Source organism: Phyllobates terribilis, unplaced genomic scaffold (genome assembly GCF_046119375.1).
Source record: "Phyllobates terribilis strain yellow unplaced genomic scaffold, ASM4611937v1 Scaffold_11__3_contigs__length_659146591, whole genome shotgun sequence".
Taxonomy (NCBI): domain Eukaryota; kingdom Metazoa; phylum Chordata; class Amphibia; order Anura; family Dendrobatidae; genus Phyllobates; species Phyllobates terribilis.
In genome coordinates, this window is record NW_027362771.1 from 637,966,627 (window position 1) to 637,987,078 (window position 20,452).

Here is a 20,452-nt window from a genome sequence, read left to right on the forward strand (position 1 = left end):
AATTAAAGGACTTTATTCTGGGTGTTTGTGTTTTTTTTTTAACTTTGACTATGGGGTTAGTAATGGGGGTGTCTTATAGACGCCTCTCCATTACTAACCTGGGCTTGATGTCAGCTGGCATTATAAGCTGACATCAACCCCAACCCTATTACCCCCTGCCACCGCACCAGAGCAGCGTGGAAGAGCGAGGCTAAGTGCCAGAATTGGCGCATCCTATGGATGCGCCATTTCTGGGGCGGCTGAGGGCTGGTGTTTCTAGCCTGGGAGGGGGCCAATATTCATGGCTCCCTTCCTGGGCTATTAATATCAGCCCCCAGCTGTCTGCCTAGCCTTTGCTAGCTATTAAATTAGGGGGGACCCCACGTCATTTTTTTGGGGGGGTCCTCCATTTTAATAGCTAGTAAAGGCTAGGTATTCAGCTGGGGGCTGATATTAGTAGCCTGGGAAGCTCCGTGGGTATTACCCCCTTCCCAGGCTTCAAACATCTGCCCCAGCTGTCTGCTTAACCTCCGCTAGAGACTAAAATTACGGGGAACCCCATGCCAATTTTTTTTAATAATAAATCCTTTATTTTAATACTAAATGACAAGTACAGTAACCAACACTGTCACTGTACTTATTATATATGTGACTGACATGTTTCTATCTGTCTAATCTATGTGTGAAGCTCTATTCTGTCTGCTATAAATCGTCGGGTACAGATGCTGAATTGCCGGCCGGCTTTTTTAAAGAGACGGTGCATGAAAACACTATTATTTTTTTTAATAAATCCTTTGCAGTAAATGACAAGTACAGTAAGCAACACTGTCACAGTACTTCATATATATGTGACTGACATATTTCTATCTATCTAATCTATGTGTGAAGCTCTATTCTGTCTGTTATAAATTGTCGGGTACCGCTGCTGAATTGCCGGCCGGCTTTTTTAAAGAGACGGTGCACGAAAACACTATTATATTTTTTAATAAATCCTTTACACTAAATGACAAGTACAGTAAGCAACACTGTCACTGTACTTCGTATATATGTGGCTGACATGTTTCTATCTATCTAATCTATGTGTGATTCTCTATTCCTTCTATTCTAAATTGTCGGGTACCGCTGCTGAATTGCCGGCCGGCTTTTTTAAAGAGACGGTGCACGAAAACACTATTATATTTTTTAATAAATCCTTTACACTAAATGACAAGTACAGTAACCAACACTGTCACTGTACTTCATATATATGTGACTGACATGTTTCTATCTATCTAATCTATGTGTGATTCTCTATTCCTTCTATTCTAAATTGTCGGGTACAGATGCTGAATTGCCGGCCGGCTTTTTTAAAGAGACGGTGCATGAAAACACTATTATTTTTTTAAATAAATTCTTTGCAGTAAATGACAAGTACAGTAAGCAACACTGTCACAGTACTTCATATATATGTGACTGACATGTTTCTATCTATCTAATCTATGTGTGAAGCTCTATTCTGTCTGTTATAAATTGTCGGGTACCGCTGCTGAATTGCCGGCCGGCTTTTTTAAAGAGACGGTGCACGAAAACACTATTATATTTTTTAATAAATCCTTTACACTAAATGACAAGTACAGTAAGCAACACTGTCACTGTACTTCATATATATGTGACTGACATGTTTCTATCTATCTAATCTATGTGTGATGCTCTATTCCTTCATGTCTAAATTGTCGGGTACCGGTGTATGCCGCTGCTGAATTGCCGGCCGGCTTTTTTAAAGAAAGCGTCTTCTGAGCAGTTTGTCAGCTTTTGGACACCTTTGAAGGTGTTTTCTATGTGTTCCTATGTGTTTTTGTTTGCCTGCCATTGGTTTTAACGGTGTTCGACGGTGTTCTAAGGTGTTCGACGAACAGTTCGACGAACAGTTCCTCGAACATCCCGGTGTTCGACGAACCGAACCGAACCCGAACACTACGGGGGTGGCTCAACACTAATAACTACACCACCGGGAACTTGACCAGATGTGAATTTAATTTGCACACAATCAGATAACTTGAAACATAAGGTACTGTCACACTTAGTGACGCTACAGCGATCCCGACAATGATACGACCTGGCAGGGACCGTTGCTGCGTCGCTATGAGGTCGCTGGTGAGATGTCAAACAGTCAGATCTTCCCAGCGACGCAGCAACGATATGGCGACCCGTAGCGACCTTTAAAATGATGCAACGCAAATGCACCCCTATGTGTCTCAGTTCTGAGTCGCCAACGAGGTCGTTGGTAAGGTGTCAAACACACCGATGCATGCTACCCAGTGGGTCAACAATCAAAAAATGGTCCAGCCCATTTCGACACGACCAGCGATCTCACAGCGGGGGCCTGGTCGCTGCTACGTGTCAAACGTAGCAAGAACTCTGCTGAGGTTGCTGTTGCGTCACAAAACTTGTGACTCAGCAGCGATCTCGCTAGCGATCTTGCTTGGTGTTACGGGGGCTATAGGCCTTTTTCCTTCACATAGAGTTGGGAATAGATGACTGGCAGTGCAAAGTAGAAGTAACAGGGTTACTCAGAGTATGAGAAACAATACTGGTGGATGTCCATGATGACACTAATCAGGCAGTACTTGACAATGTGGTCTGGCTAACAAAAAGATGAGTGTGAGTTGAAGTGGTAAGAGGAGAAATTAAGGTGTCAATGTGCATAAGACACACAAGATAACCAGAACTTTCAAGCACTGGAGAGCCTTCTACACCAACAGCATGTGTGGCATCACCTGCTGTAGAGCCTTGGACTGAAGAAGAAGATTTTGCCTCAAAGCAACTTTAAGATGCATTTTGCATCTGCTATTTATTACTAAGACCAGCACCCTCCTCCTTTGGTGATATAAACTCCTTTGTATGCCATATCTAGTTCTAAGGTATTGTCCACCGCAAAACCATCAGCATCGTCAACATAATCATTGTCACTATCATCCTTGAGTTGGCTGAAAAGTGTCTCTAAACAGAAAAGATCCTGAGCTTCTCGGCCCTTCAATTCTTACTCCAACATTTGCCCTTGATCTGAATGCTAGTACCACTGCCAATGTCCCTACTACCACAGTTGTCAGAGTCAGCAGCACAGTTAAACATTAAAACATCTTCTTTATCTCATATGGCACCAGGTCATCCGAGTAATAATAATAATCTTTTTATTCTTATAGCGCCAACATATTCTGCAGCGCTTTACAATTTTGACAATTTACAGACATTATCGGCGCTGTCCCCATTGGGGCTCACTATCTAGGTTTCCTATCAGTACATCTTTGGAGTGTGGAAGGAAACTCACGCAAACATGGAAAGAACATACAAACTCCTTGTAGATGTTGTCCTTGGTGGGATTTAAACCCAGGACCCCAGCGATGCAAGGGTGCAGTGCTAACCACTGAGCCACCATGCGTGGAGAGTACAGAGATTGTAAGTCTATGTCTTTCAATAAATCAACTGCAAGAAGTTATTCTGGTGTACTATCTTCCTTAGTACCTCTGGGTGCTGTGGTTTACTGGACTAAGGGGCAGAACAGACATAGGTGTCCCTGACAGCATTGAAACTCTGTTTTATACAACATTAAGTGTTATGGAAGTGGTGGAGGTGGACTGAGCATTGAGCAGAGCACTGACTTATGCTGGCAGAGTCACTGTCAGAGGTTACATCATCCTGCTGTGATTGAGAAAAATTATATGACTGACATTCTATTATGAAATCCACTTCCTTTCCACTTATATGCTTACCAGAAGCAAAGGAGGCCAAGTGTGACCTGCATTTGATACTACTACTGATGGGATGGCTTATGCCATCAGTGTTAATGGTGCTTCTGATAGTGGCTTCTCGTTTTTAAGCCGTGGGTTTTTTTCACATTTATTTCTATGTCTGTTGACAGTTCCTTTATTTATTTACCACATACAGTGGGTACGGAAAGTATTCAGACCCCATTAAATGTTTCACGCTAGTTTTCATTGCAGCCATTTGGTAAATTCTAAAAAGTTCATTTTTTTCTCATTAAAGTCCACTCTGCCCCCATCTTGACAGAAAAAAAAACAGAAATGTAGAAATTTTTGCAAATTTAATAAAAAAGAAAAACGGAAATATGACATGGTCATAAGTATTCAGACCATTTGCTCAGTATTGAGTAGAAGCCCCCTTTTGGGCTAGTACAGCCATGAGTCTTCTTGGGAATGATGCAACAAGTTTTTCACACCTGGATTTGGGGATCCTCTGCCATTCTTCCTTGCAGATCCTCTCCAGTTCCGTCATGTTGAATGGTGAATGTTGGTGGACGGCCATTTTCAGGTCTCTCCAGAGATGCTCAATTGGGTTTAGGTCAGGTCTGTGGCTGGGCCAGTCAAGAATTGTCACAGAGTTGTTCTGAAGTCATGCCTTTGTTATTATAGCTGTGTGCTTAGGGTCATTGTCTTGTTGAAAGGTGAACCTTCGGCCAAGTCTGAGGTCCAGAGCACTCTGGAAGAGGTTTTCATCCATGATATCTTTTTACTTGGGTGCATTCATGTTTCCTTCAATTGCAACCAGTAATCCTGTCCCTGGAGCTGAAAAACAACCCCATAGCATGATGCTGCCACCACCATGTTTCACTGTTGGGATTGCATTGGGCAGGTGATGAGTAGTGCCTGGTTTTCTCCACTCATACCACTTAGAATCATCACCATAAAGTTCTTTTTTATCTCATCAGACCAGAGAATCTTTTTTCTCATAGTCTGGGAGTCCTTCATGTGTTTTTCAGCAAATTCTATGTTGGCTTTCATATGTCTTGCCCTGAGGAGAGGCTTCCATCGGGCCACTCTGCCATAAAGGGCCGACTGGTGGAGGGCTGCAGTGATAGTTGACTTTGTGGAACTTTCTCCCATCTCCCTACTGCATCTCTGGAGCTCAGCCACAGTGATCTTGGGGTTCTTCTTTACCTCTCTCACCAAGGTTATTTTCCCACAACTGCTCAGTTTAGCTGGATGGCCAGGTATAGGAAGACTTCTGGTGGTCCCAAACTTCTTCTATTTAAGCAATATGGAGGTCACTGTGCTCTTAGGAACCTTGAGTAATGCAGAAATTATTTTGTAACCTTGGCCAGATCTGTGCCTTGCCATAATTCTGTCTCTGAGCTCCTTGGGCAGTTCCTTTGAGCTCATGATTCTCATTTAGTCTGACATGCACTGTGAGCTGTGAGGCCTTATTTAGACAGGTGTGTGCCTTTCCAAATCAAGTCCTATCAGTTTAATTAAACACAGCTGGACTCCAGTGAAGGAGTAGAATAATCTCAAGGAGGATCACAAGGAAATGGACAGCATGTGACTTAGATATGTGTGTCTAAGCAAAGGGTCTGAATACTTATGACCATTAGTGATTAGCGAGAATACTCGCAAGTACTCGGTACTCGCGAGAGCATCTCAGTACTCGAGATGCTCGGAGATCACCGATCACTTGCGAGAGATTGTTTATTAGGTAGTGTAAGGAGAAAACAAGGACATTACACATATCCATCTCAACAAACAGTCCTTCTGAGGACTAATCCGTCTGCAGAGATATCAGGCAGGCAGTGTATATAGGCAGGCAGGCAGTGTATATAGCAGACTGCAGTGCATATAGCACAAGAGGCTCCATTCCAATTCTGCCTTCTGCTGCTGTTAGATATTTCTAGACAAAGGCCCAGGTCTCAGTGGCCAGGAATATTTTTTTTGGATCTTAATCCTCATTATTTGCTTAAAAATCAATCCAGAATACACCGTTTTTCTGTGCCATTTGCTTGTTGGCACTGCAGAATACAGCCAGGTCCTTTCCATATTACAGCACTAAAAATCCAGCTATTTAAAGCTGTGGTGTGTCCGTCACACGGATCACATATAATTGCGCTGAAGATACTGCTATTTTTGGCCTCCATTTAAATTTTTTTTTTCAGTGAGTCAGCAAAGTTTTTCACACCGGTTTGCTGTTCAAAATGGTTACCTACAGGCCAGGTATTTAAAACTGGTTTCTTCGTCACACGGATAACATTCACATATAATTGCGCGGAAAAACTGCCCTTTTTAGGCCTCCATTAAAATATTTTTCAGTGTGTCAGCAACATTTTTGGCACCGGTTAGCTGTTCAAAATAGTTACCTACAGGCCAGGTATTTAAAACTGTGGTTTATCCATCACATGGATCACATATAACTTTGCTCCAAATTCAGCAATCTGTAGTGAGCGCAGAAGATACTGTCCTCCATTTAAAATGGGCTACGCGCATGGCAAGGGATGGGGAACTGGACGTGATGGTGATGGCAGGCAATCACATGTAATGACATGGCTGCGGAATTACAGTGAGTGGAAGGCAATCTCTGCATGTTGATTGGCGCTCTAAAGAGCGCCAAACATGCAGGGAGGGGACCCGAGCATCCACCCAAGCATCTCACAAGTACTCAGCGAGCTCCGAGCATCTCGAGTACTGAGATACTCGGGTGAGTACCGAGTACTTGCGAGTATGATTGCTCATCACTAACTATAACTGATAAGCGCATCCGCCTGTCAACTGAAAATGCTGACAGGCAGACTCTTATAAAAATGAGCAAGGGCTGGATTGGGCCAGACTTTTCAACACCACCGAATGATAGCAGTGTAACATAAAATCAAATCCGGTATCTTTTTTTGGGAGGTGTATTCCCATGCACCTCTTGACACCCACACATGGGTATACGCTTCCTGATTTTTGCTATTTGCTCTTGTCCTCCTCCTTCTCCTCATCTTTATCCTCCACCACCATATCACAAGGGTGACTATGGTCTGTGATGCAACACCTACATAATTTTTTTAAAGGGTGTTTATGATGCCCGTAAAAAATTTTTTTTATATAGTATGTTCATGTATACCCCCCAGGGGTAAATGTTTGTCAGCCCATACACTTAGTGCATGGGCATTACAAGTATAGGAGACCCGCTAATTTCTAATGGGAACATTTTTTATGAGGCCCTCCTCCACGTCTCATCCAAGGGGTATTGGAGTGCCTCCAAATTTTTGGCATTCACTGCATTCACTGCATAGGCAAACATAATGGAAGGCAAACTTCCTAATAATGGGAACATTGTTTTAAGGAGGCCCTTACAGGCAGAGTGGTGCTGCATTAGCCATTTTGGTCCTCACATTGGTATGGCATGTACATATCTCCTTTTTGATAACTATGATGACATGGGTGGTTCTGTGGGCATAATACTACACAGACAACACAGAATGAGGGTAAAACAGTGTGGCAATACTTTATTGAACCACAAAACAGGCAATAAACAGATAGAACTGTCCCAACAAATACCCAACATGGTACATCAATACATAGTCCTCACCCTTCCACTGGCCCACCTGAGATAGAACAGTTGCGATCCTGAGACTTCTAAGACCAAATACCTCAATCAGTTGCCCCCCACTTCTAGTGGGTCCCCTACAGAGAGAAGATAGCAGGTATCTTAAGAAGCTAGCAGTCCATCAGGTTACAAGGCCAGGAGACCCGAGGGTCCCACCCTAGTCTCTCTGAGAGTTTCCATGTTGCCAGATGACCGGCTGGTCCCAATCTGGCTGCTTCAAATGTCCCCATGGGTTCCGGGCGACTGGAGGGTCCCACCTGGCAACCCCAAACAGCATATCCATGGGGCCAGGTGACTTTATCGTCCCAATCTGGTCTCCTTAAATGTATCCATGGGCTCTCTGATGGTAAATGGAGCAGATCTATATCTTTCCAGTCAGAGACATATACCCTTAGGCTGGAATCATGTCGAATTCAAATCTGTGTCTCTTTGGTTAAAGCCATGCTTCCAAGCTGATGGTCTGAGGGAGTCTCTCCTATTCTCTGTTTCAAATCTCGCTTCAGCAGGATAGAAAAACCCTTTTTTATATTTACATATGTGGCTAAGGTCATCAGTCATAGTAACATAGTAACATAGTAACATAGTTTTTAAAGTTGAAGGAAGACTAAGTCCATCTAGTTCAACCCATAGCCTAACTTGTTGATCCAGAGGAAGGCAAAAAAAAACCATGTGGCAAACACTAAGCTCCACATTGGGGAAAAAAATTCCTTCCCGACTCCATACGACAATCAGACTAGTTCCCTGGATCAACGCCCTATCAAGGAATCTAATATTTATAACCTGTAATATTATAATTTTCAAGAAAGGCATCCATGCCCTTCTTAAATTTTAACAGTGAATCACTCATTACAACATCATGCGGCAGAGAGTTCCATAGTCTCACTGCTCTTACAGTAAAGAATCTGCGTCTGTGATTATGATTAAACCTTCTTTCCTCAAGACGTAGAAGATGCCCCCTTGTCCCCGTCTCAGGCCTCAGAGTAAAAAGATCAGTAGAAAGGTCTTTGTACTGTCCCCTCATATACTTGTACATAGTAATAAGATCCCCCCTAAGCCTTCTTTTTTCCACAGTAAATAACCCCAAGTGTAATAACCTGTCTTGGTATTGCAGACCCCCCAGTCCTCTAATAACCTTGGTCGCTCTTCTCTGCACCCGCTCTAGTTCAGCTATGTCTTTCTTATACACCGGAGACCAGAACTGTACACAGTATTCTAAGTGTGGTCGCACTAATGACTTGTATAGAGGTAAAATTATGTTCTCCTCATGAGCATCTATGCCTCTTTTAATGCATCCCATTATTTTATTTGCCTTTGCAGCAGCAGCCTGACACTGGCCACTAAAAGTGAGCTTGTCGTCCACCAATACACCCAGGTCTTTTTCAGTTACAGTTTTGCTCAGTGTTTTACAATTAAGCATATAATTATACATTTTATTTCCTCTGCCCAAGCATTACCTTACATTTATCCCCATTAAAGCTCATTTGCCATTCATCAGCCCAAGCTTCTAGTTTACATAGATCATCCTGTAATATAAAATTGTCCTTCTCTGTATTGATTACCCTGCAGAGTTTAGTGTCATCTGCAAATATAGAAATATTACTCTGTATGCCCCCTACAAGGTCATTAATAAATATGTTAAAAAGAAGGGGGCCCAATACTGACCCCTGTGGTACCCCACTGTTAACTGAGACCCAGTCTGAGTGTTTCCATTAATAACCACCCTTTGTTTCCTATCACTCGGAGGTAAAAGTGCAGGGCTCACTCAGGTCTCATTGTTTGAGCTAATCAATTTAAACAGTTGGTATACCAGGGTGGATAGCAGGCCTGCACAGTTAAGAGTATCGATTTAGTGTTGGAAATTTCTTTTCAGAATTTTTTGCTAAACAGACTAATTACTCCTGATGAAAAAGGAAGACAGTAGATTAATGTACTGTCTTTGATTTGGATGTGCAGGCCATATCTTTTTTTTGTAGAGTTTTGGTAACCACCTTACTACATATACATATGGTATTTAACAGTGATGCCATTTCTCGCACATTGCCTTTAAACAATTATTGAGCTAATCTGTGTCGGTGTACTTGTGATTCCAAGAGTAAAAAGTGTAATGAGATTAAATTTGGCAGGAGGTGGCAAGCAAAAGTCTTCTGTGAATGAGTGGGTTGATTTTTGGGTGTAGTTAACTAAATTTTAGATAAATGTGATAGATGAGTTCATTATTAAAACTGTCTTTTTATTTCCATTATAGAAATCAGGCATTCAAGTCTACAAACAACTCACAATGGGCTAGAACACAAGAGACTGATGAGATGATGATGCAATCAATCCCAAGGTAATAACTCCCAGTTCCTTGTTATAATCATGTGTATATATACAGACAGTCATCCAAGGGCTCATGTCATACTGAATCCACACAACTTGAACAGAAATGTCTAGTAAAGAAATCAAGTGCCTCCGGGATCATCATAGTGAACAGATCTGAGAGCGAACACAAAAAAATGTCACCTCTGTAACTTTATAAATCAGCATGACGTTCCCAGATGTAAGTAGCCTATACATTCTTCCCAACACATTGTTACTGTGATAATTGATTTTTCTAAAAAATATGATACCCTGCTGCATCCAAATAATTGATTATACAGAGTCAGAGTCGCTGTGGCTCCTTGACTATAAGCCATAAGTGAAACATAGTTGGTTCAACACTTGAGGTTGTGTGAAGTCATAATATAGTCATAAAGTAATACACTCATACTGGTTGTATGGAGTCATAATATCATACAGTCATATACTTTACATTTATCCACATTGAATATCATCTGCCAAGTGGATGCCCGAATACGCAGTTTCTCCAATCAGCCAGCAACTTATGAACATCTTCCATTGACTGCACGATAATACATAACTTCGTGTAATCTGTAAAAATCCAAGCACACTAGTAATCTAATTTCTACTACTCAAATGTGCTTTAGATTGAAAATTATACATTTTAACAAAATAAAGGCACAAGTCCAAACATATTAAAAAAAAAGAAGTAGGATAAAAATCAAACATTCGGAAGAAAGATGGATGGATTGAATCACGGGACAATGGTCTATCTGCCAGGTTAGTAGTCTCTGGCTTTCTTACCTTAAGTGATCCCAGGACCGATGCAACATCATCTGTGCATCATGTCTTAATGATGATGGTGTGGTGGCGCAGCTAATCAAAACCCACGCCACTGATCCTGGAGGGTAAGACCTTGTCAGGTCTACAGTCCAGCAGCCAGAGTATATTGACCTGGATGATGGACATGAGTTCTGCAAATCAATCCTCCCATCTCTAATACTGAAGTTTTTTTTTCTTTCCATCAGGCCATGTGTGCACACAGTAAATATGTCCCCTTTCTGTAATATAATAATTATGCGCACTGGTTATATAAAGTGTGTGCACTAGTGATGAGCGAGCATGAATTGGTAACCCTTTTGGCGAGCTTGGGTGCTCACCGAGTATTTGCGGCGTGCTCGGCATCAATGTTAGTGTCGCAGCGGCGGCGGCATGTATCATGGGTGTTAGTCAGCTGTGATACATGTAGGGATTGCCTGTTTGAAAATGTAATTTTTTAAAACTCATTAATTAAACATAACTAATGCCAAACTTTCCACCAATCTTACTGAGACTTGTTGTCTAATACAGTATAACATAGTATGCAGAATAAACATGGACTGATCTCCTGCACCAATAGGAATTGAGAGATTGATTTCATCTTTGTCAAAGATGTTTAATCTGTGAACAAGAAAATCAGGCGCAAGTCTTATTCAGACTAATAATTTTACGGCCGACATTTTACTGGCTTCCTAATTCTAAACAAGTTTAAAACTAAAACAATTTTGGTCCAGCCCATTTTTGGGTTTTATGAGAAACTATGTCCCCATTTGCCTTTTTTTCTTTGCTTTTTCGGGTTGTTCCAATACACATAAAGGAAAGAAACCTGTGTATAACAAAACACGTGTAATTGTAATAATTTTCTGGGAGAAATACTTCATTTTCTGGAACAATTTCTAGGGTGCCAACACTTTTGATCATGACTGTATATTTCTGATCTGTGAGCTCTGATGTCCTCCCACTATAGAAATCATCCTAAAATAGCTGTTGCTTTCCCATCCTGTCCACAGTGCCAAACCATGTTACATCTCCCTGCTCATTCCATCTACCTCTCTAATAATATTCTCCACTTATTTATATGTCTTCCCTCTTCTTCTTTTTTTTCCCAACTGCCCGCAGTGCTGCACCATCCTACATCTCATTTCTCATCTCCGTCTATGACCGGACCCCGTGCTCTGCTTTTTGTCTAATATATAAAACTGACATCTTGCATAATTTGTAACACCTTCTTCTGTTCCCAAGACTTCTGTTCTCATGTCACACAAGCTCTCTGGAATGTTTTATTTCAGAATTAAAATTTCAACATCCACTTTGTCATGCATGCCCTAAATCATCTTTTTAAGAAAAGGCCTACCATTATTTTTAATCCCTTCCCGTCTGCAGGATTTTCCATTTTTGCTTTTTTTGTTGTTTTCCTCCCTTTCTAGAGAGAGACATAAATTGTGTATTATTCTATCAAAAAAGCCATATGAGTGACTCTTTTTTTTTTGTATGCCGTTGTGGTGGTTTAGAATGATCCCATTCCTTTTACCAATCAATATACTAAAAAAATGGGAAAAAATTTCAAGTGGGGCGAAATGATGAAAAAAAAGCGCAATTCAATCATTGTATTTTGTTTTTCCTTTTACTCCATACTATGTCGTAAAAATTACTTAGGTTCTAGTTTAACATATTCCTTGTATGGTCAAAATGATAACATGATTTCCAGTTAGGTACCAATATGGAGACACCAAACCAGTATAGTTTTTTTAAGCGGTGGAAAATAAAATTGGAAATTCGGAAAAAAAATAAAAATATAAATTATGCCGCCGTTTTCCAAGACCTTTAACGCTCTTATTTTTATGCCAATGGAGCTTTTGTTTGTGCGGTGAGTTGATATTCCTGGTTATATCGTTTTGGGTTAGATATGATGCATCAATTGCATCTTATTATTTTTTTTGTTTTGTTTTTGCATCATTGCAACCAGAAATAAACCACAGTTCCTATCAATTTCCTTTATCTTTACAGCATTGGCCAATCAAGATAATTTTATATGTTGATAGATTTGACTTTTTATGGATGCAGTGATATCATATATTTTTTTTAAATTTGTTTAGTTTCATAGGGAGAAAAGAGGGTTCAAATTGTATGTTTTTAATAACATTTTTATTTACCTTTTAATTTATTGTTAAATCTCTTTGTACCTACAGTTATGTGAGTGCTTGCACTATATACAGTGGCATAAAGAAGTTTGTGCACCGCTGGTCAACATTACTGTTATTGTGAACAGTTAAGCACGTTAAAGATGAAATGATCTCTAAACGGCCTAAAGTTAAAGTTGACACAATTCCTTTGTATTTTAGGCAAAAAAAAAGTATATATTGCCATTTTTACCATTTTTAAAATGACAAAAAGGAAAATGAACCGATGCAAAAGTTTGGGCACTCTGCATGGTTAGTACCTAGTAGTTCCCCCTTTTGCAAGCATCACAGATTGTAAACGCTTTTTGCAGCCAGAGTCTTTTCATCCATTCTTCCTTGGAAAATTCTTCCAGTTCTGTGAAATTCCTTGGTCGTCTTGCATGTTCTGCTATTTTGACTAGACAGATTTTCAATGATGTTCAGATCAGGCGACTGTGAGGGCCATTGTAAAACCTTCAGCTTGTGCCTTTTAAAGTCGTCTATTGTGGATTTTGAAGTGTGTTTAGGATCATTATCTATTTGTAGAAGCCAATCTCTTTTCAACTTCAGCTTTTTTACAGATGGTGTTGATGTTATGTTTGTACCAAGAACTTGTTGAAATTTTATTGAAGCCATTCTTCCCTCTACCGCTGAAATTTTCCCCGTGCCATTGGCTGCAACACAACCACATAGCATGATTGATCCACCCTGATGCTTAATGGTTGGTGATTCTCCTGAAATTCTGTGCCCTTTTTTCTCCACACTTTACTTTGATCAATGTGGCCAAAGAGTTCTATTTTACCTCATGGGTCCACAGGACAAATTTACAAAATGCATTAGGCTTCTTTAGATGTTTGTTTACATACTTCTTACACTGAATTTTATGGTGAGGACCGAGGAGAGGTCTTCTTCTGATGACTCTTCCATGAAGGCCATATTTGTGCAGATGTCTCTGAACAGTAGAACAATGGACCACAACTCCAGAGTCTGATGTATCTTTCTGAATGTCTTTTGCAGTAAAGGTGGAGTTCTAATTTGCCTCCCTAGAAATCCTATGAGCAGCTCTCATTAAAATTTTGCTTGGTCTTCCAGACCTTATCTTGACCTCCGTTCTTCCTGGTAACTGCCATTTCTTAATTACGTTTTGAACTGAGGAAAGAGCAACTTGCATTCCCTTTGCTATCTTCTTATAGTTTCTCCTGATTTGTGGGCCGCCACCATTTTCAGAGTGCTCGGGAGCGGCTTAGAAGAATCCATGGTTGCTGTTTTTGGGTAGAAGGTTAAAGGAGGCTGTGTTTTATAAAGCTGGGAAATTTGCATCACTTAGCCTTTCCTAACAATGATAGTGAACAAGCCATAGCCCTGACAGGCTAATTAAGGTCTGAAACCTTGGTCAACATTGTCTGAGCACACAAATTGACCCATTTACCTTTTTGAAATTTTTAAAATGTAAAAAATTACTATACAGTACAGACCAAAAGTTTGGACACGCCTTCTCATAAAAATATTTTTCTGTATTTTCATGACTATGAAAATTGTACATTCACACTGAAGGCATCAAAACTATGAATTAACACATGTGAGATTATATACTTAACAAAAAAGTGTGAAAAAGCTTAAAATATGTCTTATATTCTAGGTTCTTCAAAGTAGCCTCCTTTTTGCTTTGATGACTGCTTTGCACACTCTTGGCATTCTCTTGATGAGCTTCAAGGTAGTCACCGGAAATGGTCTTCCAACAATCTTGAAGGAGTTCCCAGAGATGCTTAGCACTTGTTTGCCCTTTTGCCTTCACTCTGCGGTCCAGCTCACCCCAAACAATCTCGATTGGGTTCAGGTCTGGTGACTGTGGAGGCCAGGTCATCTGGCGTAGCACCCCATCACTCTCCTTCTTGGTCAAATAGCCCTTACACAGCTTGGAGGTGTGTTTGGGGTCATTGTTCTGTTGAAAAATATATAATGGTCCAACTAAACGCAAACCGGATGGAATAGCATGCCGCTGCAAGATGCTGTGGTAGCCATGCTGGTTCAGTATGCCTTCAATTTTGAATAAATCCCCAACAGTGTCACCAGCAAAGCACCCCCACACCATCACACCTCCTCCTCCATGCTTCACTGTGGGAACCAGGCATGTAGAGTCCATCCGTTCACCTTTTCTGGGTCACACAAAGACACGGTGGTTGGAGCCAAAGATCACAAATTTGAGATTCATCAGACCAAAGCACAGATTTCCACTGGTCTAATGTCCATTCTTTGTGTTCTTTAGCCCAAACAAGTCTCTTCTACTTGTTGCCTGTCCTTAGCAGTGGATACCTAGCAGCTATTTTTCCATGAAGGCCTGCTGCACAAAGTCTCCTCTTAGCAGTTGTTGTAGAGATGTGTCTGCTGCTAGAACTCTGTGTGGAATTGACCTGGTCTCTAATCTGAGCTGCTGTTAACCTGCGATTTGTAAGGCTGGTGACTTGGGTAAACTTATCCTCAGAAGCAGAGGTGACTCTTGGTCTTCCTTTTCCTGGGGCTGTCCTCTCATGTGAGCCAGTTTCCTTGTAGCCCTTGATGGTTTTTGCAACTGCACTTGGGGACACTTTCAAAGTTTGCCCAATTTTTCGGACTGACTGACCTTCATTTCTTAAAGTAATGATAGCCACTCATTTTTCTTTACTTAGCTGCTTTTTTCTTGCCATAATACAAATTCTAACAGTCTATTCAGTAGGACTATCAGCTGTTTATCCACCTGACTTCTGCACAACACAACTGATGGTCCCAACCCCATTTATAACCCAAGAAATCCCACTTTTTAAACCTGACAGGGCACACCTGTGAAGTGAAAACCATTTCCGGTGACTACCTCTTGAAGCTCATCAAGAGAATGCCAAGAGTGTGCAAAGCAGTCATCAAAGCAAAAGGTGGCTACTTTGAAGAACCTAGAATATAAGACATATTTTCAGTTGTTTCACACTTTTTTGTTAAGTATATAATTCCACATGTGTTAATTCTTAGTTTTGATGCCTTCAGTGTGAATGTACAATTTTCAAAGTCATGAAAATACAGAAAAATCTTTTAATGAGAAGGTGTGTCCAAACTTTTGGTCTGTACTGTATATATATATATATTTTGCTTAAAATACAAAGCAAATGTGTCATCTTTAACTTTAGGTCTTTTAGCGATCATTTCATCTTTAAGTTGCTTAACTGTTCAGAATAATAGTTATTTTGACCAGGGGAGCCCAAACTTTTACATGCCACTGTATGGCAATTCCAGGTATTCCAGAATTTTGTAAAAAATCACTCTCTCTTATGAAGCCTAGACATTGGGAACACATTGATATCCCTCGATCACAGAGCAGGGGAGAGTGATGGGCATGTAGAACAGCGCTCCCCCATGGTCACTCTCTTTAGCTGCCACTGTAATGTATTGACAGCAGCAATTAAAGGATTAACATCAGTTTGTGGCGCTTCTCATAATACTGAAAAGAGGTGGCCCTTACCTCATATGTCAGTAAGGGTTTAATCTGACTACTTTTCTTTTATTTCTTCTTCACTATTCCTCAAAGTCTAATGCAGCCTTATGAACAAACAAAGTAGCACTCTGTAATGCTGAGTATTTCATATTTCATATTTAAATACTCAGCGTTACAGAGTGCTACTTTGTTTTTTCATTGTATATGGAGGTAGCTCCTCTTAGTAAGCACCTGTTCACACCTATTTCTTTTAGTGGAAGTGCCGTCATTTTCTTTGTTAATGCAGCCTTATATGATGCAATTTACAGCATGAGGACATGTATGCCACAGAGATAGCATGGCACAAGACAAGAGCTGTGCTTGTGATATCCGCAGCGGGAGTCGAGAGTAATTTATAACTGAGCTACGTCTGCAACTGCTGAGACTCGACCTTCCTCTGATCCCAGCAGGTCAGTCCCTCAGATACCATGGTCAATAATGAATGAGGCACCTGAGAAGTTAGACAAATGGAGAGATTCCCTGCACCATTAATATAAGTCATATTTATACCGCACCCAAATCGCGTAACAAAGTATACAAAAAAAGTTAGAATCGCTCTTTTTGTTATTTTTTTATCACAAAAGTTGAGTAAAAAGTGAAGAATAAAAACTAAACTAATTTCACAAACGGAAAAAAAAAAAGATTTTTTGAAAAAGTTAAATTTTACTTGCGTAAAAAAACTATTTGTAATGTTCATGATCGTATCAACACATAGAATAAAATTAACATGTCAATTAAGCTGCTCATTGACCTTCATAAAGAATAAAAAAATAAAATTTGGATAGTTTTTTATTGTTATTACAAAAAAATGGAATAAAAGTGATAAGGTAATATTTGTCAACATTGCACTGATGAAAACTATTGATTGATACAAAAGTAAATCCTCCAATATCTCTGTCTACGAGAAAATAAAAATAATGTGGTTAAAAAAATTATTAAAACTGGGTTAAAATATTGTATTGTCTTATTAGTAGTCATTATACAGAATAAAGATTGCATAATAATTATACCAAATAGTGAAAGGTGATTGAAAAAGAGAATTGCTGCTTTCATTTTGTGTTCATAAAAAGATGAAAAAAAATATATAAAGAACAATCAAGTAATCATAGGTGCCGCACAATAGTACAGTAGGTTATCATCGAAAAAATAATGATAATTTGATATTAATTAACAAAATATTAATTTTAAACTATTTTTTTTTGGTTTTCTAGGAATATAATTTTACTGTGGTCAAAGAGTTTTTGCTTTTGGGTTTCCAAGGCAGTCAATGTTTTAGAATTTTCCTCTTCTTTCTTCTCCTGCTGGTTTACTTTGGGACAATATGTGGGAATCTCTTGATCATCACCCTGGTGTCCACCAGCAAGAACCTCCAAACTCCAATGTACTTCTTCATCTCACAACTCTCCATCAGTGATATTTTGTTGACCACAGATATTGCTCCCAATATGTTTCATATTCTACTAAATGACGGAGCTAAGATTTCTTTTATTGGCTGCATCACTCAGTTTTGTTTTTTTGGTGCTATGGAAGCATCTGAATGTTTTCTCCTCACGGTGATGTCCTATGACCGATATTTGGCCATCTGTAACCCGCTCCGTTACACCTCTATTATGACAAATGACAATTGTATGAAGTTAGCAGTTGTATCTTGGTTACTCGGCTTAGTTGTTTTGTTGCTTGATGCCGTAACAATATCTACTCTCTTATTTTGTGCATCAAATATCATTGACCATTTCTTCTGTGATATTCTTCCTCTGCTAGATCTTGCCTGTTCTGGCACCTCCATTGTACAAATACAGAGCTTTGTACTAAGTGTACCAGCCATCTTTACACCAACCTCTATAATCATCTATTCTTATACTAATATTGTTCTTGCCATTCTAAGGATCCCATCCAACCTTGGTAGACAGAAAGCCTTCTCCACCTGTAGCTCCCACCTCATTGTGGTCTGCGTATATTACTGGACTATATTCAGTGTTTATGTCGTCCCAACAAGGCGGAAAACAATGACCATTATTAAAGTTCTATCCCTTCTGTATACTGTATTCACCCCTATGATTAACCCCATGATATATAGTTTAAGGAATAAAGATATTAAGAAAGCTACGTATGACATGATCAATAAATACAAAACTTGAAATAAGATAGATGGCCAACATGTAAATCTATCGGCTATCAATATTGTCAGTTTATTAACAGAAGTAGAGATCAGTTCAGTGCACATCGAATCCATGTCAAAGTTTTATAAATTCGCTGAATGAGGAAAATGTGATTATTTCACTTTGCAAGATTCCGCAAACATGGACACCACCACCTTACATATTGCAGGACAATGTATAAGCATCTGATCAAATGTAGAGATAAGCAGATTGATCGGCAGACAATTGAGTTTGAGTCAAGTTTCACGAGATATGCTCTCTGAATTTGAAAACTTTGAGATTAGTTTTATGTTTTGCAAAAAAACTTGTACAGTACCATTTCCTACACTGATAAAGCATCAGAGAGTGAAATTACATCCTTTTACATGGCCGCAACTGTTCTCCATAATGCCATGCAGCAATGACATCTTACGGATTGCCATACCTTGTACAGTGGTGGTCACTACAGGGGCTATCACAGATCATCAATTCTCAACAGAGTAAAGTTTGTACGGCAGAAACATTTTCCATTTCCAGTCAATGGGTAAGTCTTTCTCTTCTATGACACCCTGCAATACTCTCATTCCATGGATATGTGCATACAGAGTGTCAAATATATTTCTATTCCCTTGGATTATCTCTCTTTCCTGTAGATTTTGATCTCTTTTGGTCACCAGGGTCTTTTCTCCTGTAGAGTATAAGCTCTTATGGACAGCGGGGTCCTCTCTTTCTCCTGTAGAGTGTAAGCTCTTAGGGTCAGTATGGTCCTCTCTTCTCTCCTGTATAGTGTAAGTGCTTTTGGTCAGTGGGGTCCTCTCTCTCTCCTGTAGAGTGCAAGCTCTTATGATCAGTTGGGTCCTCTCTCTAGTGTAGAGTGTAAGCTCCTATGGTCAGTGAGGTCCTCTTTCTCTCCTGTTGAGTGTAAGCTCTTATGGTCAGTGGGGTTATCTCTCTCCTGTAGAGTGTAAGCTCTTATGGTCAGCGGGGTCCTCTCTCTCCTGTAGAGTGTAAGCTCTTATGGTCAGCACGGTCCTCTCTCTCTCCTGTAGAGTGTAAGCTCTTATGATCAGAGGGGTCCTCTCACTCTCTCCTGGAGAGTGTAAGCTCTTATGGTCAGTGGGGTTATCTCTCTACTGTAGAGTGTAAGCTCTTATGGTCAGTGGGGTTATCTCTCTACTGTAGATTGTAAGCTCTTATGGTCAGTGGGGTCCTCTCTCTCTCTCCTGTTGAGTGTAAGCTCTTATGGTCAGTAGGGTCCTCCCTCTCTCTCCTGTAGAGTGTAAACTCTTATGATCAATGGGGTCCTCTGTCTCCTGTAGAGTTTAAGCTCTTATGGTCAGTGGGGTCCTCTCTCTTTCCTGTAGAGTGTATGCTCTTATAGTCACTTGGGTACCCTCTCTTCTGCAGAGTGTAAGCTCCTATGATCAGTGGGGTCCTCTCTCCTGTAGAGTGTAAGCTTTTATGGAAAGCAGGGTCCTCTCTCTTTCTCTATGTTTCATACTCTCCTGTCGAGTGTAAACTCTTATGGTCAGCAGGATCCTATCTCTCTTTTTCCTGTGGATTAAAAGCTGTTATGGTCAGCAGCGTCCCCAGTCTCTCCTGTAGAGTGTAAGCTCTTATGGTCAGTGAGGTCCTTTCTTCTCTTTTGTATACTGTAAGCTATTAAGGTCAACAGGGTCCTATCACTCTCTTTCCTTTAGAGTGTAAGCTGTTATGGTCAGTGAGGTCCTCTCTTCTCTCCTGTATAGTGCAAGTGCTTATGGTCAGTGGTGTCCTCTCTCTCTCCTGTAGAGTGTAAGCTCTTATGATCAGTTGGGTCCTCTCTCTACTGAAGAGTGTAAGCTCTTATGGTCAGTGAGGTCGTCTCACTCTCCTGTAGAGTGTAAGCTCTTATGGTCAGTGGGGTTATCTCTCTCCTATAGAGGGTAAGCTCTTATGGTCAGTGGGGTCCTCTTTCTCTCCTGTAGAGTGTAAGCTCTTATGGTCAGTGGGGTCCTCTCTTTTCTCCTGTAGAGTGTAAGTGCTTATGGTCAGTGGGGTTCTCTCTCTCTGTCCTGTGGGGTGTAAGCTCTTATGGTCAGTGGGGTTTTCTCTCTCCTGTAGAGTTTAAGCTCTTATGGTCAGTTGGGTCCTCTCTCTACTGAAGAGTGTAAGCACTTTTGGTCAGTGAGGTCCTCTCTCTC

At 40.4% G+C, this 20,452-nt stretch overlaps 2 protein-coding genes across 2 annotated transcripts in view; both read left to right on the plus strand.

The window, feature by feature from the left end:
* Positions 1-16,428, plus strand: part of LOC141167575 (olfactory receptor 6C3-like) — a 52,924-nt gene extending 36,496 nt beyond the window's left edge. Inside the window, exons 2-3 of the mRNA XM_073654963.1 lie at positions 1,422-1,438; positions 16,353-16,428. Coding sequence (XP_073511064.1) covers positions 1,422-1,438; positions 16,353-16,428 — 93 coding nt within the window. The remainder of the gene's footprint in view (positions 1-1,421; positions 1,439-16,352) is intronic.
* A 141-nt stretch (positions 16,429-16,569) lies between these two features.
* On the plus strand, positions 16,570-18,269 carry LOC141167577 (olfactory receptor 5G3-like). The gene is made up of 2 exons (XM_073654965.1): positions 16,570-16,578; positions 17,343-18,269. Exons 1-2 carry the CDS (start codon positions 16,570-16,572, stop codon positions 18,267-18,269), a joined length of 936 nt encoding a protein of 311 aa, XP_073511066.1.
* Positions 18,270-20,452: the final 2,183 nt, after the last annotated feature.